The 27,228-nt window shown below is 41.2% G+C and overlaps 1 protein-coding gene across 1 annotated transcript in view; it reads left to right on the plus strand.

Moving 5' to 3' along the window:
- Positions 1-27,228, plus strand: part of LOC132425124 (ubiquitin-conjugating enzyme E2 E2) — a 351,419-nt gene that overhangs the window by 245,306 nt on the left and 78,885 nt on the right. Inside the window, exon 4 of the mRNA XM_060011539.1 lies at positions 25,368-25,500. Within this exon, the coding sequence (XP_059867522.1) occupies positions 25,368-25,500 (133 nt within the window). The remainder of the gene's footprint in view (positions 1-25,367; positions 25,501-27,228) is intronic.

Here is a 27,228-nt window from a genome sequence, read left to right on the forward strand (position 1 = left end):
ATATTCCTCAGCCATAAAAAGGAATGAAATAATGCCATTTGAAGCAACATGGATGGACTTGGAGGGTATTACGCTAAGTGAAATAAGTCAGACAGAGAAAGACAAATACTGTATGATATCACTTGTATGTGGAATCTAAAAAAATTCCACAAACTAGTGAATATAACAAAAAAGAAGCAGACTCACAGATATAGAGAACAAACTAATGGTTACCAGTGGGGAGGAGGGAAGGGACAATACAGGGGAGGGGAGGGGGAGGTACAAACTATTGGGTGTAAGATAGTCTATAAGGATGTATTGTACAACGCGGGGAACAAAGCCAATGTTTTGTAATAACTGTAAATGGACTATAACCTTTAAAATTGTTTAAAAAATTAAAAACAAGGGAAAAAAGAATGTAACTCGCAAGAACAAAAACATAGTATTTCTGTCCTCCTGGATGAGAAGCTGATCTTTACTAAAACAGCAAATCCAATTCTGATCTCATTTGATCATCCTTTTACCTATTACGTGAAGAGAATCATCTTTAAGTTAGATATACAAAAAATTAGAGAAGATTCAGAGAAGCAAAAGAAGCATTAAAATGGAAACTAAAGGCCATTTTAAAAGCCATAAAATTGCTTAGTACAGAAAAAAAGAATTCTATCTTCCTAACTTTCCATTAATGGAAAGGTTATTATCAGAAGGGCACTGATACGGTCTTTTGAACAGAAGTAGATGGAAAAAGCCTTAAATTTAGCAAAATAAAATGAAGCATAAGCAAGTAATTTCCTAGTTTGAGAAAAATTAAACGTAACTACTTTAAAGTCAGTAATAGAAGGAAACCGCCCTCTTTGATTTAGGGGGCTGTCCTGCCCTTTGTTGGAGGTCTAGAAACGGATCATTGTTTCCAACCATTCAGATAAATAGGGTACTTTTTGGTTTGAATACAGTATTAGATACTAACAACATTTCAGCAGGACTGTAAATATCAGTGACTGTTCTGTGATCCTAACACATAAATATGACAGTACCTTTGGATTTGGGTTCCCAGAGGAAAATTAAATCCATCAGAAGCAAAGCAGAATCCCAGCTGGCAGAAGCACTTGACAGATTCAGAGAAGATAGGGTTTGCCTGTAATATATTCGATTCTCAACCTTTGTTTCAGCGTTAACATTTCTATCTTTTTAAGTGCTATTCCAGCCAATCCACCTGCATCAGATGAATAATGGCTTTCTATAAGAGGTAGCAATTTTTTTCTGTTCCTGGATAATGAGAGCACCCATCTTTGGAAGTTTTTTTTTTTTCTTTAGACTCAGACTCCTCTTGCTTTTTTCCGTTGGAACTAATTACCAGGCGCTTTCAGAGCGTTGCTTTTCATGTCCTATATATACTGTAGGCGCACTATGTCCTTAGCGTCTGTTTCCATTTACAAAGAATACAATTAGCCTTTTTAATGCTTAGTTCAGTCACAATTAAAACTCTCCTAATGGTTAGGGATTGGCCTTTCCAAGGCTGAGAAGGTGTTTTAAATTATTCATCCCTCGGTTTGTTTCTTACAGCAGCCTCAGCTGTGCTTTATTATTCAAAGGTTAATGCAAACTGAGAAGTAGGTAAATTAAATCTGCTCGGCAGTGGGCAGCCCTTCGTATTAGCAGACGCTGAAAGATGGGGGTGGACAGTGTAAGTTATTTCCACCGTTGCGGCACTGCCAAAAGCAAAAACCACGGAATCCCTCAAAGATAGGCTGCTTCGACAGGCATTATTAAGGGATACTATAAATTGGTGGTTCTTAAGGAGCAGATCTTCAGTAAAATCTGTGTTTCGCTTACAAAGAGAGAAGGCAGTGGCTGAACTCGGAAAGGTAATCATAGCTTCTGTAGTAAATGGATGTAGATGCCATGACTAATGAACTTCGTATAAGGTTAAATCACCAAGTTGAGTGTTAGAAGTCCCTTCCATAAATGTTTTACAAGGGCAGACTGCAGGATCTCGCATGAAAGGGAGGGCATGATGGATGTCTGTAGACAACTGAGCAGTGTGGAAGTGCAATCCTAACCCGACCCCGGGAGCCAAGTGGGGAGCAGAATGTTTCCAGAGCTTTTCGTGGGCTTCCCTTGTAAGAATGGGTGTTCTCCTCTTAGTATTCTGTAGTGACCTGTGTGGAGGTGGAGTCTGGGACGGAATGGATAGATATATGGGGGGGGGGGGGCCTGATTTGCTTTGCTGGACACCTGCAACTAACACAACATTGTAAGTTAGCTGTGCGCCAATAAAATTTTAAAAAAAGAACGTGTGTTCTTTACAGCTATGGAATCAGGAATTTTGTAGACTCTTAAGGATGCCTGATAGACATAATGCCACAAATGATGTGGAGGGTAAAGGGCATAACTCCATAGATTCAGTGAACACACCAAACGTCGCAAAGTAACTTCTTAGTCTTCTGTTTGGTTCCCCATTCTCTCTTCTCCATCAGGCTATCTTGTGTGGCTGGTCTCATAAAAATTCACTAGAGGGCTTCCCTGGTGGTGCAGTGGTTGAGAGTCCGCCTGCCGATGCAGGGGACACGGGTTCGTTCCCCCGGTCCGGGAGGATCCCCCGTGCCGCAGAGCAGCTGGGCCCGTGAGCCATGGCCGCTGCGCCTGTGCGTCCGGAGCCTGTGCTCCGCAACGGGAGAGGCCACAACAGTGAGTAGGCCCGCGTACCGAAAAAAAAAAAAAAATTCACTAGAGATGATCATACTAAGTGAAGTAAGGCAGACAGAGAAAGACAAATATCGTGCGATATCATTTATATGTAGAATCTAATTTTTAAAAAATGATACAAATGAACTTTTTTACAAAGCAGAAACAGACTTGCAAACCAAACTTATGGTTACCAAAGTGGGGGAAGTGAGGCGGGGGGATAAATTAGGAGATTGGGATGAACATATACACACTATTATATATAAAATAGGTAACTAATAAGGACCTACTGTATAGCACAGGGAACCCTATTCAATATTCTGTAATAATCTATATGGGAAAGGAATCTGAAAAAGAATAGATAGATAGGTAGACAGATACCTGATTCACTTTGCTGTACACCTGAAACTAACACAACATTGTAAGTCAACAATACTCCAATAAAAATTAAATTAAAAAAAGTCACCTCCAGCTGGGGCAGCACTTGTGCCAAGAGCCCCCAGAGTTCAGTCACGTCCCTTCCAGCCCCTCTCTACGGAGCAGATAACAGTGGACCCACACTACCTCCCTGTTCTTACTCCCTGGGACCAAAATCTGTCTTCTCATCTTTGCTCATGGGCTGAAGGGAAGAAAGAATGACAGACGATGAAATATGTGCATGTCACTGAAAATCCGGAGTTGTTTTAAACACAAAGCCTGATTCTTTCATGAAAGCCACTGTAGGGTATTAGGAAATCTTGGTTTGTGAGCTTTGAGGGGGGTTTCAGGAGGAAAACAGTAACTGGCGTCATCTCGTTTGAGAATAATAATCCCGTCTCACATAGTTGTGGTGAAGGTGAAAAGAGATGATGCACGTGAAAGTGCTTTGTGCATGCTCTAAACCCGTCCAGTGATGAAAGATTGTTAAATCCTAAGTAAATATTACTAGAAAGATTGTTAACTAAGTTGCTAAATATTTACAGGATGTTAGCACTTTACATGTTTTCTTCAGACCGTAATGACTCTAATCTGCTTTTTATTGGTACTTGTTTGTCATTTTAGCCAATTCTCGTCTCTTCGACAGAAATGTAGGGAGCTGTGCTGACACCGTTTAGTTTATTATCAGGGCTACCGCGTCTTCCATTTCTCCTGCTCCCGTTCTATGCTGAGCCCTGCTGTCAGAGCACTGGGGGGAAAGGAGAAAAGGTTTTGAATGAGACAATCCAGGGTTTGAAACTCAGTTCCACCATTCACTGTGTAACCTTTGTCAAGCCACTGACCTTCTTTGAGCCTGAGTTTCAGAAAACAATAAGTTTGTAGAGTGGCAGTAATCTGAAGGAATATATGTTAAGGGTAATAGCTACCGTTTTTTAAAACACCCACTCTTTGCCAGGAGCTATACTTGACACTACATGTATTTAGTTCCTCTGACAGCCCTCACAAGGTAAACAACGTTCCCTTTTACAGAGCAGTGTGGAAAAGGCCTTGCCACGGTGTCTGAGTCTCAGTAAATGGAGCTCTTGTTTATCACGAGGATTTCATTGTGTGATCCCTACTTAGAAACTTCCATCAGTGTCAGCCTTTAATGTCCATACTGGTCATCTGCAGCTCTTTTTTAATTTATTTTTTTAAATTAGTTTTCATTGAAATATGGTCGATTTACAATGTTCTGTTCGTTTCAGGTGTACAGCAGACTGAATCAGTTATACCTTATACATATACCCACTCTTTTTTAGATTCTTTTCCCGTATAGGTCATTCCAGAGTATTCAATAGAGTTCCCAGTACGATACAGTAGGTCCTTCTTAGTTATCTATTTTATACATAGTAGTGTGTGTGTGTTGATCCCGATCTCCCAATTCATTCCTCCCCCCTCTGTAGCTCTTTTTGTAAAAGTAGGTTCTGTTGCGTGACGCTGCTACTCTCTGGACCATACTTCAAGGCCCGCAGTGAATCCGTCATCTGTGATAGTGGTTCTCAGTCCCAGGTGCTCTTCAGTTCTGATTCAGCTGGTCTTGGGTGGGACCCAGGCTTTTTTTTTTTAAGTTCTAGGTCAGTCCTTTTTTAAAGCACTAGACTCCTTTTATTCACTAAATGTGTGTGTGTGTGTGTGTGTGTAATATATATATATATATACACACACAGTGGCGTTTCTCTGGTTGAATCTCAGGTGGGAGGGAGCAGAGAGATGAGTGATTCCCAAAAGACCTCGGTGGAGCCCTGCAGCTCCTAGAACCACCACATTTGAAAACCACAGGTCTCCAAAATCCAATTCCTATCATATCATTTAAGGCCCTACACCGCCTCACCTCAGTCACCTGCATATTTGCGTTCTCCCAGCAGGGAACCCACTTCCGCCTCCCTGCTTTTTTTTGCGTGCAGTGCATTTCACCTGTTAGGCCCAAGCTTCCTGTACCTGTTGGAATCGACTTGATCTTTCACACAGTAAGTGGCAGAGCCGGGATTCAGACGCTGAGCCTCTCCGTGTGAAGCCCACTTCCTTTACCACTATGCTGTACTAATAGACTAGTCTTCTGCCCCAGATGTTTGTTATTTTTCAACAAGCATTTATGAAGTATCATGCATGCAGTTTCCTTTTGCCATTAGTCTCTTTTGTTTGTTTGTTTGTTTGTTTTTTGCGGTATGCGGGCCTCTCACTGTTGTGGCCTCTCCCGTTGCGGAGCACAGGCTCGGGACGCGCAGGCTCAGCGGCCATGGCTCACGGGCCCAGCTGCTCCGCGGCATGTGGGATCCTCCCAGAGCGGGGCACAAACCCGCGTCCCCTGCATCGGCAGGCGGACTCTCAACCACTGCGCCAGCAGGGAAGCCCTGCCATTAGTCTTTTGGTTGACTTGTTTCCTCTCTCTCCTCTGGGCTAACCTTGGCCTCCAGGCAGCCAGGTGGAAGAAAACGGTGATGGTGAATCTTGGGGCCAGAGAGCAGCGTCAGGGATACAAAGAAAACCACGCAGGTTGTAGGATATCACAGCTGACCTTTTTGGAATAAATGAGGCAGCTCTGTGAGGAAATTGTTGCTTACCACTTTCCTATGAAAGAAACAAAGATTCTCAGCCAGTGAGAAGTGTATCTAGTATATTGGAGGTATCTAACCTGAGAAACAAAATTGCCTTGATAGTAACTCTGTATACAAACAAACAAATCTTATCTCTCCTAAGAATAGTTAGCTGTCCTCGAGGTCCACCCGGCCCTAACATTTGAATAGAATTTTTACTTTGGTATAGTATAAATGTTAGAAAGTCATAGAGCTGCTGTTGAAATGATACCAGGGGATCTTACATTCTGTCCCCAGTGCGTGGTAACATTTTGGAGAGTTGAAACGCTTTGAGAAGGATTTGACTTCCTGCAAACTGAGCAGGGTCAGCAGGGGCTTGTCTGCTTGTCAAAGGCTTGTTCAACCTGCAGATAAGATCAGGAGACGCATTACAGCTCTACAGCCTTCCTGTCTAACACTTGGGGGTGGAGTGGGGGTTTTAAATAATAAAGACACATGACGAGCCACATGGGCTAGCTCCAAAATTGTTCTTACAGTGCAGATAAGAGAGGGCTAATTCTGCAGGCCTGGGGACCTTGAGAGCTTCCATTTCTCACACAAACTAGAGAAAATGCACAGGAATTGAGGTGGGAGGTGAGCAACAAAAGCGGGGTGGCAAGAAATGGTAGATTTCCTGAAGAAATGAAGAAAGTTGCTGTTTCTACTTTGAAAAGTTAAAAAAAAAAAAAAAATTTGGGAGCTGAAATAAAAATGGCTGTTCACCAAACCTCTGAAATTACCCTGAAACGTGCCCAGGTTGTGAAGGCAGAAGACAGTCCAGATGTTGGTCTTGCTATCCGGTCTCCTGTCTGGAGCAGAGCAGTCTATCGCTGTGGTAGCCACGCGGCTTTTCCAGTTGAGTCTTGCTGTCTGATTAGCAGCAGTGGTGACGCAGGAAGAGCTCTTCTTGGGGTCAGAGGGCGCAGGTGTGTCCAGGTGTGGTCTTGGGCAAAGCACTTACTTCACTTTTCTGACCCTTAATCTTACCGCCTTTGAAAGGAAGGCTTTGAAATAGAAGGGATTCCCAGCGGGAAAAGAGATTTTTCATTTTTTCAAATTATTCCCTCCCCTGCCCTACCCCACATACATGCTGAGCGTCATTGCTGAAGTGGGTTATTTTTTCCGCAAGGCGAAGGTGCATTGAAAAAGATTTTTTTTTTTTTTTTTGCTGTGTTGGGTCTTCATTTCTGTGCGGCAAGCGGGGGCCACTCTTCATCGCGATGCCCGGGCCTCTCACTGTCGCGGCCTCTCTTGTTGCGGAGCACAGGCTCCAGACGCGCAGGCTCAGTAGTTGTGGCTCACGGGCCTAGTTGCTCCGCGGCATGTGGGATCCTCCCAGGCCAGGGCTCGAACCCGTGTCCCCTGCTTTATCAGGTAGACTCTCAACCGCTGCGCCACCAGGGAAGCCCCGAAAAAGATTTTTTAAAGACTGAGAATAACTCCATCACCTTATTGCTGGAGGCCTTTCAGCTCACTAAAGGATTAAAAATTCTATAATTCAGTATTTTAAGTAACGCTGATTGATGGTACGAACGGTCTAACTCAGTGGAATTCCAGTCCAGTTCTAATGCTTGCTTCTGGGTGATGAAAAAGTTGAACTAGATGGTTTCCAAAGTCTTTATGATTATAACCTTATTTCTGACAACCCACATATATAAAATAGGATGTGGTTCCTTTTGACTCTGTGACTTATCTTTGTGCTTACAAGTGAATGCGTCTTACGGAAATGTAGCTTAGAAGGGAAAGGGAGAATATACCATTTTTTTCCCTGAGGTCTTCCTGCTTCCCAGTTTCTCTGCTTTTCCCTCCTCGCTATTTCATAGTTATGCCTCTTAAAATTATGTCTGTTGCGAAGTTGTTCACTCAGTGCAATATATCACCTATTGGGAAAATTAAACACATACACCACACACTCCTGTATTATGTAACGTAGAAAGAAGCAAGGATGTCTAAGCTGTCATGAATATAACTGAAAGAGACTGCCTTCCTCGGTAACTTCTAGAAGGTTAGTTTATGACTTAGCCTACTATCTTTTCAGCTACTGCCTGCCCTGGGCAAAGGAAGTGCTGTGATTCTTAAGCAGTACTTATTTTGTGTTTAAAATTTTATTTTCCTCCTGTTTCTTCCTCTCAGCCCAGTCATTGACACTGTTAACAAAGCATCTAAAGTAGGTGAAAGTAACGACTTTTAAGATTTGGTAAAAGATAACTATAGTCAAATGAATTTTTTTTTTCATCTTTGCATCTCAAATCTGAGAAGGTGATTGAGGACAAAGGTCCTTCCCATTTATTAAAGCACTCATTCACAAAAAGCGTAAAATAATTATTTTTCTTGGACTACTTATCTTGGAGATAAGCACCATATCCTTGTGAGCTAGAAAGAAGCTGTATGGAACGGTACTTGGAGGAAATAGTAACAGTCCAATTCTGCTTGGAGCTTAGTGTACATAAGGGATCTTGTCTTTTTTTTTTTTAATTGTCCTTTCTTTTAGGATTTCACCCTTTTGCCTGATTCTTTTTTTTAATTTTTTCCTTTATATTGGAGTATATAGTTGATTCACAATGTTGTGTTAGTTTCAGGTGTATAGCAAAGTGATTCAGTTATTCCATACTCAGCACTGTTATATCCTAACTTCCTATGATGTTATGGTAGACTTCAGTGGTCCTGGTTCTTTAGAAAAAAATCACTGAATACAAACATAGGGACCCCCAGGAGTTTGTGAGGCACCATTCTCTATTTGTCCTCTCGAGAGCTGCAGACCTGGCTTGTTTTCTTAACAAGCCCTTTCACCATCAGAGTGAGTCCTCCTTTCCTGTGATCCAGAAAATGTTGTTCCTTAACATTTCTTCTTTCCCCAGTATTAAAGGCCCCATTCGTAACTGTTTGTATAATGTCATGTTTGCATAGAATGTTACCCCCCTGCCTTTGGGGGTAAGGAAGATGTCCCGGAGGAGAAGGCAGCTAAGTTAAGACCTCAAGGACAAGTAGAATGGTCAGACCTGCAGAGCATCTTATCCAAAAGCCCAGAAAGAACCCAGTCCCTGTGGAGGTTCTACAGGTGATTCCAGTATGCTTGGAGGATGGAGGGAGAGGGGGCTGCAAAGGATGAGGCCAGAGATGCAAGCTGGAGCCAGATCTTTCTGGAAGACTTTGCGTGCTCCAGAGGAATCGGGGCTTGATCTTGAAGGTATTAAGAAGTCAGAGGAAACAGGGAAACAAAATCCCATTTAAAAGATTTCCTGGAGATTGCCCTCTCTGCACTTCAGTGGAAGGATGGGAGGAAAGCAGAACTGGAAGCAGGGAGACCACAGAGGATGCCGGTGCCGTCATGAAAGTGACAGAGGATGCAGCCAGTAGATGGGTTAGGAAGGTACTATGGAGCACGATTCAGCAGGTTTTGGGGAACCTAATTAGAGGAGAAGGAGGCAGCACGGTCCCCGTCGACGGTCAGGTTTCCAAGCAGGTTAGAGATTCTATCAGTGTTTGGTAGGTTGATTGTCGAAGGTGGATGATGAGATCCCGAGGTGGAAGGTGAGAAAACAAGGTGGCCGAGGGTAGAGCCCCCAGCGAGGCAGACGCTGAAGAGGTGTCATTGAAGAGGACAGAGGCGTCGGAGCGGTGCCCTGTCAGAGGAGGCTCTTAGATACCTGGGGAAGAGAGCTTTTCAGGAATCGGGGCGGGGGGCAGAGCTACGGAGAATTTTAGTAAAAGGAAGACAAAAAGCAAGCAACAAATAGGTCCGCGTATGACCTTGAGAGCGCTGAAAACATTTTCCCCCTTAAACCTCCCCACGCCCACATGTTTTTCCTCATTTCATTCAGACAGTTGTGTGGCTTTTCCCCTTTTTAGCTGCCTTTCCTACTATCCTTATCTGCAGCTGATCTGCGCCTTGCCTTTATATTTTCTTTCAACACACGGGAACTAGAAACTACCCTTTCCTTCCAGCCTGACACTAGAGAAACACACGTTATTTATTATGTTGTAACCCCAGAAGCTCAAAATGCCTGCAGCTGTTTACTCGCAAAGGGACTTTGGACATGGGTGCAGTATATCATTTGTGTGTGAATGACGTGCCTCCCAGTGGGAAGGGGTGGATTCAGCTCCGCGGCGTCTGATGTATAAGCAGAGATTGCCAGAGCTCCTGAGAGGTCCCCTTGTACCGTCTTCTCCTTGCTACCGTCTTCTCCTTGCTACCCTGTCCCGTCGATTTCAGATGAGTATTGGCACATCAGAGAATCTCTCCAAAGGCAGGTTCCTTGTCCCGGGGAGCCCAGGCATCCTTCCTCTGTACCTGGCTTGGAGTCAGCATTAACGAAAAGGCAGCAGGCACAGCCCAAAGCTCTCAGTCTGAGAGTCACAGCTGTGGCGCAGCACATTCAAAGTATTCAGATATATTTAGAGCATCTTACGATCTTAAATACAGTGAGCACTTAGTCCTTCCTTTTCGTCAGTTTTATTGTAAATGTGTAACATTTCATATATACATAAGGGCTCTTCCACTGTAGAGAACGGCATTGAAAGCCAAACAGTTTATAACACTGATTCTCTAAAGGATTTCTCCAAGCAGCAGCTTTGGCCCTTCAACCAATTAGTAATTTGTGAACTGATATTTGCATTTTAATAGATTTGTCTTTTATTTGCAGTTTAACTCTGTTAACTGTGTTTATTTTTCTTCTTTAAAAAATAAAGTCTGGTAGTTCCCTGGTGATCTAGTGGTTAGGATTCGGCGCTTTCATTTCAGTGGCCTGGGTTCACTCCCTGGTCGGGGAACCGAGATCCCGCAAGCTAAGCGGTGCCGTGCCCCCCACCCCCGCAAAAAAAAATCTGATTGGTGCAGCCACTATGGAAAACTGTATGGAGGTTCCTCAGAGAACTGAAAATAGAGTTGCCATATGATCCAGCAATCCCACTCCTGGGCATATACCCGGACAAAACTCTAATTCAAAAAGTTACATGCACCCCTGTGTTCACAGCAGCACTCTGTACAGTAGCCAAGACATGGAAACAACCTAAACGTCCATCAGCAGATGAATGGATAAAGAAGAAGTGGTACATACATACAATGGAATAGTACTCAGCCATAAAAAAGAGTGAAGCAGTGCCATTTGTGGCAACATGGATGGACCTAGAGATTCTCATACTAAGCAAAGTAAGTCAGAAAGAGAAAAACAAACACCATATGATATCACTTACACGTGGGATCTAAAATATGACACAAATGAACTTATCTACAGAACAGAAACAGACTCACAGACATAGAGAAGAGACTTGTGGTTGCCGGAGCTGGGGGGATGGTTGGGAAGGATTGGGAGTTTGGGATTAGCAGATGCAAACTGTTATACAGAGAATGGATAAACAAGGTCCTACTGTATAGCACAGGGAACTACATTCAGTATCCTGTGATAAACCATAATGGAAAAGAATACGAAACAGAATGTGTATATATGTATAACTCAATCACTTTGCTGTACAGCAGAAAATAATACAACATTGTATCTCAACTATACTTCAATAATAAATTTTTAAAAATAAATAAATAAAATCTGAAAATTAAAGAAAATTAAGAATACCGCAAGTGGGAAAACGTTGCTAAATATAATAACTTCATACCTAAAAGTCCTGATTGTAAATAAACATTCCATTTAATGCAAAATTTGGTTTCCTGGAGCGGCAGCTATGAATTCTAATGGTTTCCAAAGTTTCGCCCTAAATACACATCATAAGATTAGATGGCAGGGTGATGATGAAGAGAAAGATGATTGCCATTATTTGTGCATAGGTCTTGGTAGCCTGCTTTCTAGTCCTGGTATCCTGAAACCTTTGTTAGAAAACCACCAGGCAGTAACCTCTTGAGTGTGTTGGTGAACTTTTGTGCCACCCACAGGCATAACTGCGACACCAATAGCAGCTAACATTTGGAGGCTTACCATTTGGACTGTTATAGACCCATTTTCCAAGCTCTGTGAGTGCAGTTCCACTAAAATTTCACAGCTGGTCCTCCGGGTCGGTGCTGTAACGGCCCCATTTTGCAGATGAGAAAACTAAAACATAGAGAGATGACTTATTTACCCAGGGTCATACAGGTGCTCAGCGGGAGGGCTGGGAGTCAGACAGGCAAATCTGGCTCAGAGCCTGTCCACGGGCTTCCCCACTGTACTGCAAGTGTCCTCTGGCACCAGCCTCTATTTGACCAATTTAAGAAAGAAGGGATAGTTTAAAGGGTAAAACAGTCTGCAGCATCTGCTTCTCACTTTTTGGGCCAGTCAGAGTGTATAAAAGCCCATTCTTCCGTTTTGTATAGATGTAAATAATTCTTTTTTTAATAAATTTATTTATTTATTATTTATTTTGGGCTGCGTCGGATCTTTGTTGCTGCACACAGGCTTTCTCTAGTTGAAGCGAGTGTGGGCTACTCTTCGTTGTGGTGCGCAGGCTTCTCATTGAGGTAGCTTCTCTTGTAGTGGAGCATGGGCTCTAGGTGCGCGGGCTTCAGTAGTTGTGACACACGGGCTCAGTAGTTGTGGCTCGCGGGTTCTAGAACACAGGCTCAGTAGTTGTGACGCACAGGCTTAGTCGCTCCGCGGCATGTTGGATCTTCCTGGACCAGGGATCGAACCCGTGTCCCCTGCATTGGCAGGCGGACAGATTCTCGACCACTGCGCCACCAGGCAAGTCCCTAGACCCAAATAATTCTGACATTAAAAAAATATTCTGGGGGGACCTTCAAGATGGCGAAGGATAAGACATGGAGATCACCTTCCTCCCCACAAATACATCAAAAATGCATCTACCTGTAGAATAACTCCTACAGAACACCTAATGAATGCTGGCAGAAGACCTCAGACTTCCCAAAAAGGCAAGAAACTCCCCACGTACCTGGGTAGGGCAAAAGAAAAAAGGAAAAACAGAGACAAAAGAATAGGGATGGGACCTGACCCTCTGGGAGGGAGCTGTGAAGGAGGAAGTTTCCACACACCAGGAAGCCCCTTCACTGGTGGAGACTGGGGCTGGGCAGGGGGAAACTTTGGAGCCGCGGAGGAGAGCGCAGCCACAGGGGGGCGGAGGGCAAAGTGGAGAGATTCCCGCACAGAGGATAAGTGCCGACCAGCACTCACCCGAGACAAGCCCGAGAGGCTTGTCTGCTCACCCGCTGGGGCGGGCGGGGGCTGGGAGCTGAGGCTCGGGCTTCGGAGGTCAGACCCCAGGGAGAGGACTGGGGTTGGCGGCGTGAACACAGCCTGAAGGGGGCTAGTGCACCACAGCTAGCTGGGAGGGAGTCCGGGAAAAAGTCTGGAGCTGCCGAAGAGGCAGGAGACCATTGTTCTGGAGTGCACAAGGAGAGGGGATTCAGAGCACCGCCTAAATGAGCTCCGGAGGCTGGCGCGAGCCACGGCTATCAGCGCGGACCCCAGAGACGGGCATGAGACGCTAAGGCTGCTGCTGCCACCACCAAGAAGCCTGTGTGCGAGCACAGGTCACTATCCACACCTCCCCTCCCGGGAGCCTGTGCAACCCGCCATTGCCAGGGTCCCATGATCCAGGGACAACTTCCCCGGGAGAATGCACGGTGTGCCTCAGGCTGATGCAGTGTCACGCTGGCCTCTGCCTCTTAGGCCCGCCCCGCATTCCGTACCCCTCCCTCCCCCCGGCCTGAGTGAGCCAGAGCCCCGATTCAGCTGCTCCTTTAATCCCGTCCTGTCTGAGCGAAGAACAGACGCCCTCCAGCGACCTACACACAGAGGCGGGGCCAAATCCAAAGCTGAACCCCGGGAGCTGTGCGAACAAAGAAGAGAAAGGGAAATCTCTCCCAGCAGCCTCAGGAGCAGCAGATTACATCTCCACAATCAATTTGATGTACCTGCATCTGTGGAATACATGAATAGACAACGAATCATCCCAAATTGAGGCTGTGGACTTTGGGAGCAACTGTAGACGCGGGGTTTGCTCTCTGCATGTAATTTGTTTCTGGTCTTATGTTTATTTTAGTTTAGAGCTTATTGTCATTGGTAGATTTGTTTATTGATTTGGTTGCTCTCTTCTTTTTTTAAAAAAAATATATATTTTTTCCTTTTTCTCTTTGTTGAGTGTGTATGTGTATGCTTCTTTGTGTGATTTTATCTGTATAGGTTTGTTTTTACCATTTGTCCTAGGGTTCTGTCTATCCATTTTTGTTTTTGTTTTTTTAGGATAGTTTTTAGTGCTTGTTATCATTGGTGGATTTGTTTATTGGTTTGGTTGCTCTTTTCTTTTTATTACTTTTTTATTCTTTTATTTTAATGATATTTTTTATTTTAATAACTATATATATTTTTTTCTTTCTTTCTTTCTTTTTCCCTCCATTTTTTTCTGAGCCGTGTGACTGGCAGGGTCTTGATGTTCCAGCCGGGTGTCAGGCCTGAGACTCTGAGGTGGGAGAGCCGAGTTCAGGACGTTGGTCCACCAGAGACCCGCCGGCCTCACATGATATCAATCAGTGAGAACTCTCCCGGAGATCTCTGTCTCAATGCTAAGACCCAGCTCCACTCAATGACCAACAAGCTTCAGGTCTGGACGCCCCATTCCAATCAACCAGCAAGACAGGAACACACCCCCACCCATTAGCAGAGAGGCTGCCTAAAATCATAACAGTTCACAGACACCCCAAAGCACACCACCGGACACGGTCCTGCCCACCAGAAAGACAAGGTTCAGCCTCATCCACCAGAACACAGGCACCAGTCCCCTCCACCAGGAAGCCTACACAACCCACTGAACCAACCTGAGCCACTGGGAGCAGACACCAAAAACAACGGGAACTACGAACCTGCAGCCTGCGAAAAGGAGACCCCAAACACAGTAAGTTAAGCAAAATGAGAAGACAGAAAAACACACAGCAGATGAAGGAGCAAGATAAAAACCCACCAGACCTAACAAATGAAGAGGAAATAGGCAGTCTACCTGAAAAAGAATTCAGAGTAATCACAGTAAAGATGATCCAAAATCTTGGAAATAGAATGGAGAAAATACAAGAAATGTTTAACACGGACCTAGAAGAACTAAAGAGCAAACAAACAATGGTGAACAACACAAGTGAACTTTAAAATTCTCTAGAAGGAATCAACAGCAGAATAACTGAAGCAGAAGAACGGATAACTGACCTGGAAGATAAAATAGTGGAAATAACGACCACAGAGCAGAATAAAGAAAAAAGAATGAAAAGAATTGAGGACAGTGTCAGAGACCTCTGGGACAACGTTAAATGCACCAACATTCGAATTATAGGGGTCCCAGAAGAAGAAGAGAAAAAGAAAGGGACTGAGAAAATATTTGAAGAGATTATAGTTGAAAACTTCCCTAATATGGGAAAGGAAATAGTCATTCGCTTTCAGGAAGCACAGAGAGTCCCATACAGGATAAATCCAAAGAGAACCATTGCCAAGACACATATTAATTAAACTATCAAAAATTAAATACAAAGAAAATATATTAAAAGCAGCAAGGGAAAAGCAACAAATAACATACAAGGGAATCCCCATAAGGTTAACAGCTGATCTTTCAGCAGAAACTCTGCAAGCCAGAAGGGAGTGGCAGGACATATTTAAAGGGATGAAGGGGAAAAACCTACAACCAAGATTACTCTACCCAGCAAGGATTTCATTCAGATTCGACGGAGAAATTAAAACCTTTACAGACAAGCAAAAGCGAAGTGAATTCAGCACCACCAAACGAGCTTTACAAGAAATGCTAAAGGAACTTCTCTAGGCAGGAAACACAAGAGAAGAAAAAGACCTACAAAAACAAACCCAAAACAATTAAGAAAATGGTAATAGGAACAAACATGTCAGTGATTACCTTCAATGTAAATGGTTGAAATGCTCCAACCAAAAGACACACACTGGCTGAATAGATACAAAAACAAGACCCATATATATGCTGTCTACAAGAGACCCACTTCAGACTTAAGGACACACACAGACTGAAAGTGAGGGGATGGAAAAAGATATTCCATGCTAATGCAAATCAAAAGATAGCTAGAGTAGCAATTCTCATATGAGACAAAATAGACTTTAAAATAAAGATTATTGCAAGAGACAAAGAGAACACTACATAATGATCAAGGGATTAATCCAGGAAAAAGATATAACAATTGTAAATATTTATTCATCCAACATAGGAAGAACACCTCAATACATAAGGCAAATGCTAACAGCCATAAAGGGGAAATCAACAGTAACACAATAATACTAAGGGACTTTAACACCCTCCTTCGGCAATGGACAGATCATCCAAAATGAAAATAAGGAAACACAAGCTTTAAATGATACATTAAACAAGATGGACTTAATTGATATTTATAGGACATTCCATCCAAAAACAACAGAATACACTTTCTTCTCAAGTGCTCATGGAACATTCTCCAGGATATATCATATCTTGGGTCACAAATCAAGCCTTGGTAAATTTAAGAAAACTGAAATCATATCAAGTATCTTTTCTGACCACAATGCTATGAGACTAGATATCAATTACAGGAAAAAATCTGTAAAAAATAGAAACACATGGAGGCTAAACAATACACTACTTAATAACCAAGAGATCACTGAAGAAATCAAAGAGGAAATCAAAAAATACCTAGAAACAAATGACAATGAAAACACGACGACCCAAAACCTGTGGGATGCAGCAAAAGCAGTTCTAAGAGGGAAGTTTATAGCAATAAAATCCTGCCTCAAGAAACAAGAAAAATCTCAAATTAACAATCTAACCTTGCACCTAAAGCAATTAGAGAAAGAAGAACAACAACCAAAAAAAAACCAAAGTTAGCCAAAGGAAAGAAATCATAAAGATCACGTCAGAAATAAAAAGAAATGAAGGAAACGATAGCAAAGATCAATAAAACAAAAAGCTGGTTCTTTGAGAAGACAAAATTGATAAACCATTAGTCAGACTCATCAAGGAAAAAAGGGAGAAGAGTCAAATCAATAGAATTAGAAATGAAAAAGGAGAAGTAACAACTGACACTGCAAAAATACAAAGGATCATAAGAGACTACTACAAGCAACTCTATGCCAATAAAATGGACAACCTGGAAGAAATGGACAAATTCTTAGAAAAGCACAACCTTCTGAGACTGAAGCAGGAAGAAATAGAAAATGTAAACAGACCAATTACAAGCACTGAAATTGAAACTGTGATTAAACAGCTTCCAACAAACAAAAGCCCAGGACCAGATGGCTTCACAGGCGAATTCTATCAAACATTTAGAGAAGAGCTAACACCTATCCTTTTCAAACGCTTCCAAAATATAGCAGAGGGAGGAACACTCCCAAACTCATTCTACGAGGCCCTGATACCAAAACCAGACAAAGACGTTACAAAAAAAGATTACTACAGGCCAATATCACTGATGAACGTAGATACAAAAATCCTCAACAAAATACTAGCAAACAGAATCCAACAGCACATTAAAAGGATCGTATACCATGATCAAGTGGAGTTTATCCCAGGAATACAAGGATTCTTCAATATATGCAAATCAATCAATGTGATACACCATATTAACAAACTGAAGGAGAAAAGCCATATGATCATCTCAATAGATGCAGAAAAAGCTTTCGACAAAATTCAACACCCATTTATGATAAAAACCCTCCAGAAAGTAGGCATAGAGGGAACTTTCCTCAACATAATAAAGGCCATATATGACAAACCCACAGCCAACATTGTTCTCAATGGTGAAAAACTGAAATCATTTCCTCTGAGATCAGGAACAAGAGAAGGATGTCCACTCTCACCACTATTCAACATAGTTTTGGAGGTTTTAGCCACAGCAATCAGAGAAGAAAAAGAAAGAAAAGGAATCCAAATCAGAAAAGAAGTAAAGCTGTCACTGTTTGCAGATGTCATGATACTGTACATAGAGAATCCTAAAGATGGAACCAGAAAACTACTAGATCTAATCGATGAATTCGGTAAAGTAGCAGGATACAAAATTAATGTACAGAAATCTCTTGCATTGCTGTACACTAATGATGAAAAATCTGAAAGAGAAATTAAGGAAACACTCCCATTTACCATTGCAACAAAAAGAATAAAGTACCTAGGAATAAACCTACCTAAGGAGGCAAAAGACCTGTATGCAGACAACTATAATACACTGATGAAAGAAATTAAAAATGATACAAACAGATGGAGAGATATACCATGTTCTTGGATTGGAAGAATCAACATTATAAAAAGGATTATACTACCCAAAGCAATCTACAATGATTCAATGCAATCCGTATCAAACTACCAATGGCATTTTTCACAGAACTAGAACAAAAAATTTCACAATTTGTATGGAAACACAGCAGACCCCAAATAGCCAAAGCAATGTTGAGAAAGAAAAACGGAGCTGGAGGAATCAGTCTCCTGGACTTCACACTATACTACAAAGCTACAGTAATCAAGACAGTGTGGTACTGGCACAAAAACAGAAATGTAGGTCAATGGAACAGGAAAGCCCAGAGATAAACCCACGCACACATGGTCGCCTTATTTTTGATAAGGAGGCAAGAATATACAGTGGCGAAGAGACAACCTCTTCAATAAGTGGTGCTGGGAAAACTGGACAGCTACATGTAAAAGCATGAAATTAGAACACTCCTTAACACCACACACAAAAATAAACTCAAAATAGATTAAAGACCTAAATGTAATGCTGGACACTTTAAAACTCTTAGGGGAAAACATAGGCAGAACACTCCATGACATAAATCATAGCAAGATCCTTTTTGATCCACCTCCTAGAGAAATGGAAATAAAAACAAAAATAAACAAATGGGACCTAATGAAACTTAAAAGCTTTTGCACAGCAAAGGAAACCATAAACAAGACGAAAAGACAACCTTTAGAATGGGAGAAATTATTTGCAAATGAAGCAATTGACAAAGGATTAATCTCCAAATTATACAAGCAGCTCAATATCAAAAAAACAAACAACCCAATCTAAAAATGGGCAGAAGACCTAAATAGACATTTCTCCAAAGAAGGTATACAGATTGCCAACAAGCATATGAAAGGATGTTCGACATCACTAATCATTAGAGGAATGCAAATCAAAACTACAATAAGGTATCAACTCACACCAGTCAGAATGGCCATCATCAAAAAGTCTACAAACAAGAAATGCTGGAGAGGGTGTGGAGTAAAGGGAACCCTCTTGCACTGTTGATGGGAATGTAAATTGATACAGCCACTGTGGAGAACAGTATGGAGGTTCATTAAAAAACTACCATATGACCCAGCAATCCCACTACTGGGCATATACCCTGAGAAAGCCGTAATTCAAAAAGAGTCATGTACCAAAATGTTCATTGCAGCTCTATTTACAATAGCCAGGACATGGAAGCAACCTAACTGTCCATCAACAGATGAATGGATAAAGAAGATGTGACACATATATACAATGAAATATTACTTAGCCATAAAAAGAAACGAAATTGAGTTATTTTTAGTGAAGTGGATGGACCTAGAGTATGTCATACAGAGTGAAGTAAGTCAGAAACAGAAAAACAAATACCGCATGCTAACACATATATATGGAATCTTAAAAAAAAAAACGTTCTGAAGAACCTTGGGGCAGGACAGGAATAAAGACACAGATGTAGAGAATGGACTTGAGGACACGGGGAGGGGGTAGGGTAAGCCTGGATGAAGTGAGAGAGTGGCATGGACGTATATACACTACAATATGTAGAATAGATAGCTAGTGGGAAGCATGCATATAGCACAGGGAGATCAGCTCGGTGCTTTGTGTCTACCTAGAGGGGTGGGATAGGGAGAGTGGGAGGGAGACTCAAGAGGGATGGGATATGGGGATATATGTATACGGATAGCTGATTCACTTTGTTATACAGCAGAAACTAACACACCATTGTAAAGCAATTATACTCCAATAAAGATGTTAAAAAAAAAAAAACACAACATTTTAAATCAACTATACTCCGGTAAAAATTTTTTTAATTAAAAAGTAAAAATAAAGCACCCATCTGTTTTTCAGATAGGTTGTCACTACTAGTAATTTCTCAAAAAGACACATTTTGGCAGCATGAACCAACTCAGAGTGATACTGTTAACTGAGTTATTTAATCCACTGTTAATAAGTACCTGGACAGCTTACTGACTTAAAAGAAGCAATAAAATTTGGAGTTCTGACTGAGAGCCAGATAAAACTTGGAATGGGCACAGATGGAATATACGTTATCTGCAGACACGGCCCAGTTTGTGAAGTGTCTCCTGCCCTGTGCTTTTGATGTCCTTCTTTGGTGGCACTATTGGTGACTCCTTAATTAGCCGACATTATATAACTAACTGTGGTGACCATTCTTGGAAAATCATCTTAAAATTCCTCAAAGTGACTCACAAATTATATCTTCAAATTTGGGAAATGTGTCTCTGCACACTGTTTCATAGCTGTGCGCTCTCCTGTGTGTATTTTTTAAACTAAATTTCATCTACCTTGAAGTAATGTTGTAAGTACAAACCTATAATTTACTTTTAAGCCCTTCCTTCTAATAAACTTATCTATGTGTATTGCGTCTAATTATAGCTCCGGGCGTAACCATGTGTATTATTCATCTAAATGAGTGAGCTTGTCTGGCAACAAGGGCTGTTGTTGGCAAGGTTTTGCTGTCATCTGGCCTGAATATTCTGTCTGCCTCACTGTCTGCTTCAGGAGAGGGAGATCAGTGGTCAGATGGGGCAGGGAGGCTGCACCCCAGTCCCTTGCACCATGTTTCAGTACTTGGCCATAAACTTGGCTAACTGTGATTTTCTTTTATTTTATTTTACTACATCTTATTTTAAATAAGAGAAATCAAACTGTAGAAATAAAATTGAACTCTCCTTCATTCTCTACGTTCAGATTTCCTCCCCCCACCCCCTCCAGTTCTCCGCTGTTCCTTGCACAGCTACCATCTTGAATTTGGGTGTATTTTTCCAGTTCATTTCCTGAAAGACATTGACATAGATTTGTATGCATAAATGATATAAAATGTTGTTTTATTAATATGTTTCTAGTTTCTATAGTAGGATCACACTGTACCTGTGCTACAACTTGCTTTTGGCATAGTTTATCTTAATATGAAAATGTGATACAAATCTAAGATATCTAACTCCTAAGTAAGTTATGAAACCTAGTAATAAAACAAATAACTCCTGAATCCACCACACATCCTGAGAAGCAGAACATCCCCAGAACCATTGAAGCTCCTGTGTGCTACTTCTCCACTCTACCCAGGAGACTCCTCTCTGGAACTTTTTGTATATGTCCCTCCATAATTTATTTTCCTGTTTGCTTTTAAACTTTGTAGAAATAGTGTCATACCATATATATTCCTTTTAGACTTGCTTTTTTATCCAATATGCTATTTCTAAGATTTATCAATGTTAGTCTATATATTTTCACTGCTGTGTAGTATTCCTTTGGGTGAATGTATCCATTTTTCTGTCAGTGAACATCTGTGTTGTTTCTAATGTTGCTATTACAAGTAGCACATCCATGAACATTCTTGTACATGTCTTCTGGTGCATGGGTAAAAGTTTTTCTGGGGTGTGTACCTAGGAGTGAAATTCCTGTGTTGTAATATAGAACCGTCTGTATCCAACTGAACTAGGGAAGTCCACGTCCTCATTCAGAGTGATTGGCACGCTTATCAGCAATGGATAGTTCTTATTTTTCCACATCTTCATCAACACTAGGTTTTGTCAGGCATTTATTTTTGCCTATATATTTTGTGAAATAATATTAAATTGTAATTTTGTTTCCTTTCTCTTATTTTAATGAGATTGAGCATTTTTCATATGATGATGGCCATTCGTGTTTCCTCTTTTTTCCCTTCTAATGGATCGTTAGTCTTTTCCTTATTGATTGATAGGAATTTGTATATTATGGACACTAGAATTTTGTCAGTTTTGTATGATCCAAATATCTTTTCTCAGTTTATGGCTTGCCTTGTCACCCTCTTTAGTCACACTCCAAAACTTTTGATTTTTGCACTTAAGTGTTTAATCCATCTGCAACAGAGTCTTACATATTTATTGAGGTAGAAATCAAATTTCTGTTGCCCAAAGACAGAACTGTTTTCTTAGCCCCATCAGTTCTGACATATATCAGATTTTCATATGTGTGTAGAAAAGTTTCAGGAGCTTCTTGGAGCTCCCAAACGCCTTCTAGAATCAACGTGTCAAGTTTCGTTTTTTAAAAAACTGTTGGACTGTGGATTAGAATTGCATTGGATCAGGGAGAAATTGACATACGCAGGATCCTGGATCTTCCTACCTATAAACTTGGTGTCTTCATCTATTGATATTTAATTTTCTTGAGTGTATTTCAATATGTTTTATAATTTTCTCCATAAAAATCTTACATATTTTTATGAAATTTATTCATAAGTTTCTTATATTTTTAATACGATTTATAAAAGGTATCTTAAAATAATTTTTTTTTTTTTTCGGTACGCGGGCCTCTCACTGCTGTGGCCTCTCCTGTTGCAGAGCACAGACTCCGGTCGCGCAGGCTCAGCAACCATGGCTCACGGGCCCAGCTGCTCCGCGGCCCGTGGGATCCTCCTGGACCGGGGCACGAACCCGTGTCCCCTGCATCAGCAGGCAGACTCTCAACCACTGTGCCACCAGGGAAGCCCTAAAATACATTTCCTAATTTTGCTGGTGTGTTGAATGCAGTTGATTTTGCCTGTTGATCTTACATCCAGCTACTTTGCTAAACTTTTATTAAATTTAGTAAATTGTGTATCGATTTGGGGAGGTTTTTTCTGTGTACATAAATACTGCAAATACCAACAGCTTTATTTCTTCCATCCCAATCCATAAATCTTTTGGGTTTTTTCCTGTGCCCTTTCATACCTTGATGAACATGAGCTCTAATACAGTAATGATTAGAAATGGATATAGTGGGCATCCTTGTCATGTTCCTCAGTTTTTAAAGGGTGTGCTTTAATATTTTACCATTGAATATATAGTTGCTATGAGGTTTTTGGTATATGCTTTTTATCAGGTTAAAGATGTTTCTTACTATTCTAATTTTGCTAGGAGTTTTTATCTTAAATAGCTATCATTTTTAATAAAAAAGCACCTATGGAGTGCTTTTTTCTGCACCTCTTAGAGATTATCATTTTCTTCTACTTTAATGTGTTATAAGGTAAATTACAATCATAATTTTCTATTATTAAACTATCCTTGCATTCCCAGAATAATCCGAACTTGGTTATGATGAATGCTTTTTTGGATTTTGGGTTTTTGTGGGGGGTTTTTTGGTGTCCCCATACAAAAATGTTCCATAATTCTTGACTGTATACTTCATACCTGTGACTCATTTATTTTGTAACTGCAAGTTTGTACCTCTTAATCTCCGTCACCTGTTTCTCTCATCCGCCAACCTCTCCTCCCCTCTGGCAGCCACCTGTTTGTTCTCTGTATCTGAGTCTGTTCTGTTTTCTTACATGTATTCTTTTGTTTTTTAGATTCCACATGTAAGTGAAATGACGTGGCATTTGCCTTTCTCTGTCTGACTTATTTCACTTAGCATAATACCCTCAAGGTCCATCCATGTTGTCCCAAATGGCAAGATGTCATACTTTTATGGCTCAGTAATATTCCATTGTGTGTATATGTATGTACCACATCTTCTTCATCCATTCATCTATCGATGGTACTTAGGTTGCATTTTTGTATTTTGGCTAGTGTAAGTAATGCTGCAGTGAACACTGGGATGCATATATCTTTTCAGTTACTTTTCAAATTACTGTTTTAATTTCTTCAGATAAATACCCAGAAGCAGAATTACTGGACTGTATGGTAGTTCTATTTTTACTTTTTTGAGTAATCTCCGTACTGTTTTCCATAGTGGCTGTACCAATTTACATTCTCACCAACAGTACACAAGGCTTCCCCTTTTGTTCACATCCTCGTCAACACTTGTTAACTGTTGTCTTTTCGATGATAGCCATTCTGACAGGTGTGAGGTGATATCTCATTGTGGTTTTGATTTGCATTTCATGATTAGTGATGTTGAGCGTCTTTTCATGTGCTTGTTGGCCATCTGTATGTCTTCTTTGGAGAAATATCTGTTCAGGTCCTCTGCCCATTTTTTAATAGGTTGTATGTTTTTTGATGTTGAGTTGTATGGGTTCTTTGTATACCTTGGGTATTAACCCCTTATTGAACGTATCATTTACAAATATCTTCTCCCATTCAGTAGGCTGCCTTTTCATTTTGATGATAGTTTCCTTCACTGTGCAAAGGCTTTTTAGTTTGATGGAGTCCCATTTGTTCATTTTTGCTTTTGTTTCCCTAGCCTGAGGAGACATATACCAAAAATATTGCTAAGATGTCAATCTTAGATGTCAAAGAGCGTACTGCCTTTGTTTTCTTCTAGGATTTTCATGGTTTTAGATCTTACATTTAAGTCTTTAATCCATTGTGAGTTTAATCATGTATATGGTGTGAGAAAGTAGTCCAGTTTGATTCTTTTGCATGTAGCTGTCCAGTTTCCCCAGCACCATTTATTGAAGAGGCTGTCTTTTCCCTATTGTATATTTTTCCTCCTTTGTCACAGATAAGATGCATGCTTTTCTGATATACGGCTCAACAATGAATTTTTTTGTAGATATGAACTAATTTCAAAATAAGAAAGAAGAGAAATCTTTGTTGGCAATAAAATCTTCTCAAGCACTTTAACAGGGTTTCCCACTTTGCTACAGGGTGTGAGGGGAATTTCTGGCTGTTAGATGTACATATTAGCTTGATGGGGCAAGAGGAACACTGGAGCTAAACTATAATCTCACTTTGCCTTCTGTTACCCTGGGAGAATTAACACAGTTAAGTTGACTTGTGTGGGCCTTATTTTCCTCAGTGAGTCTCTCTGCAACTGGGGGACGTATGTTTGCTGCTAGTAGCCATGTGGCTTCCCCTTGCTTCACTGTTAACCCAGCTTCATCATCCAATAAACATTTACTTACTAGGCACTGAGGACAAGGCAAAATCTGTTCCTCAAAGAACTTCCAGGGAGGGATGGAAAAAGCAAACAGTTACACAACACAGGTATAAAACAAAAGGTTGCATCTTATCTTCTATAGACCACACTAGTTGGAGGGTGTGGGCGTTGGCCAGGAATCTTTGGATAGAGAGAGAAAAGAAGATTCAGATGGGAATGATACTTGAGCTGAGTCTTATCAATGATGAACATTTACTGATCTCCATGAACCTCTTTTGTGTTCTTAGTTAACAAAGGATTAGGGTATTTTCTTTCTCTAGTGTCCCTTGTAGCTTTGAAAATTTATCTTTTTGACACTGTATCACCCTTTTCAGGATCCCAGAAATAGTTTTATGCTTTATCAAACATTTGTGCTCCTACCTCTGGTCTACGGTCCTTGGAATCTTTAGTTTCATAAGTTTAGGGTTATGAATAGCAAAACAGAATCTTCTTGGTTCTGTTTTATTTAGTAATACCAACATATTCCATTTATAGAATACTGATGATGTTGACAAGTGACTCCTTATGTAGAATTAATCTATTAACTTCGGTGTGTTTTTATGGAATGGCTCAATTTATTGTTACCGTAAATAGATACTTTTTAAATTCCAAGCTTTATATGATCTCTAAGCACATTTTATTTGTATGTCTTATTTCAGTGCTGGACCCAAAGGAGACAACATTTATGAATGGAGGTCAACTATATTGGGACCCCCAGGATCTGTCTATGAAGGAGGGGTGTTCTTTCTTGACATTACCTTTTCACCAGACTATCCGTTTAAACCCCCCAAGGTCAGTATGAAATATTCATCCATTTTTAGCAATGTGTTCTGTTGCCTATATATATATATATACGTGTGTGTGTGTATATATATATATATATACATATTCTTCAGTGTACATACCTAGGAATTCATGTCTGTTCTCTTAGCATAGGCAACGTCCCAGCGCTGATTGTATGTAAATGGAAGCAGAATGTGAAAAATTGTTTATTCCCTCACCCCAGCCCTTTACGCATACTTCGTTGCTTTTTTTCATCCTTCCTCATGTCGCTTTTCTGTGGTACGTGTTTGAGTGTAACATAAGACAGCATGTTATGGGTGGAAGTAGGGGCAGAGGGTGGGCTGGTGCCAGCCCTAGAGCCAGGGGAACCAGACCTGACCTGGGGGCGAGGGAGCCCACCACGGCCGGCTTCCGGCTCCAGCTGCCCATGTGAATTCCACATGCACTAGAGCGGAGAGTGTGACCCACAGAGACTGAGAAGTCATGTCAGGAAAATGCAATAAAGAAGAATTTATAATAGTCCATTAATTAAAATGATGGATTAATGGAAAGCCACACATAAATGACTGAAGAAAGTATAAGAGCAGTGTCATCAGAACATGGGCGAATTTTCACTTACTTAAGACAAGATTATATCCTTTAAGAATTCTTCACATAACTTTCTACTGCCTGTAAGTCGGTCATTTGATGACTTTAAATTCATTCTTTTTTTAAATTTTCAATTTATATTGGAGCATTTTTGATTAACAGTGTTGTGTTAGTTTCAGGTGTACAGCAAAGTGATTCAATTATACATATGCATGTATCTATTCTTCTTCAAATTCTTTTCCCATTTCGGTTATTAGAGAATATTGAGCAGAGTTCCCTGTGCTCTACAGTAGGTCCTTGTTGGTTATCTGTTCTAAATATAGCAGCATTCTCCACTTTGGAAAGGAAAAGACCCAGAGGGCATTGACTCTGTCTGTTGGCCACCAAGCAGAATTCTTATTTCATCTGGCTTGACTTCTCAACGTAGAGGGAAGTAAAACCTATCTGAGTTGTCAGTTGGAGTGCACAATTTAAAAAGCAAGACTCAGACTAGACCTTCACCTTCCTGTGATCCCCCTCCCTGGCTCCTACCTCCCCTCTTTTATTTTCCTCTCTCTTCCTTTCTTCCTTCCTTTCCATTGAGGTTTGGATCTTGTTTTGGTATCAAAGCAAAAAGTAATAACCACTGGGCTTCCCTGGTTGAGAGTCCGCCTGCCGATGCAGGGGACACAGGTTCGTGCTCCGGTCCGGGAAGATCCCACATGCCGTGGAGCGGCTGGGCCCGTGAGCCGTGGCCACTGAGCCTGCACGTCCGGAGCCTGCGCTCCGCAACGGGAGAGGCCACAACGGTGAGAGGCCCGCGTACCGCAAAAAAAAAAAAAAGTAATAACTATCATTTTACCAAATAGGAAACCCATGCACAGAGAAACTAAGTAACTACCCAGCATAATCCGAATGATATCAGGATTGAACCCAGGAAGTCTGGCTCCAAAACCTGTGTTCCTTACTACATTGCACAGTACATTTTATCCAAGATGACAGAGCTGGTGGCACTGGGACCCCCCAGGGCTGTATTTGGTCGGTTTTTAGTGATGAAGCCCCCGTATAACTAATCTTTATTTTCTCCTTTTACTGGGTGGGAACCTTACGTCTTCCCTTCTACTTTGGACCAGCCCATAAGTCATCTGGTTTTACCTGTTGCATTGCCGG

Source organism: Delphinus delphis, chromosome 4 (assembly GCF_949987515.2).
Source record: "Delphinus delphis chromosome 4, mDelDel1.2, whole genome shotgun sequence".
NCBI classification, from domain to species: Eukaryota; Metazoa; Chordata; class Mammalia; order Artiodactyla; family Delphinidae; genus Delphinus; species Delphinus delphis.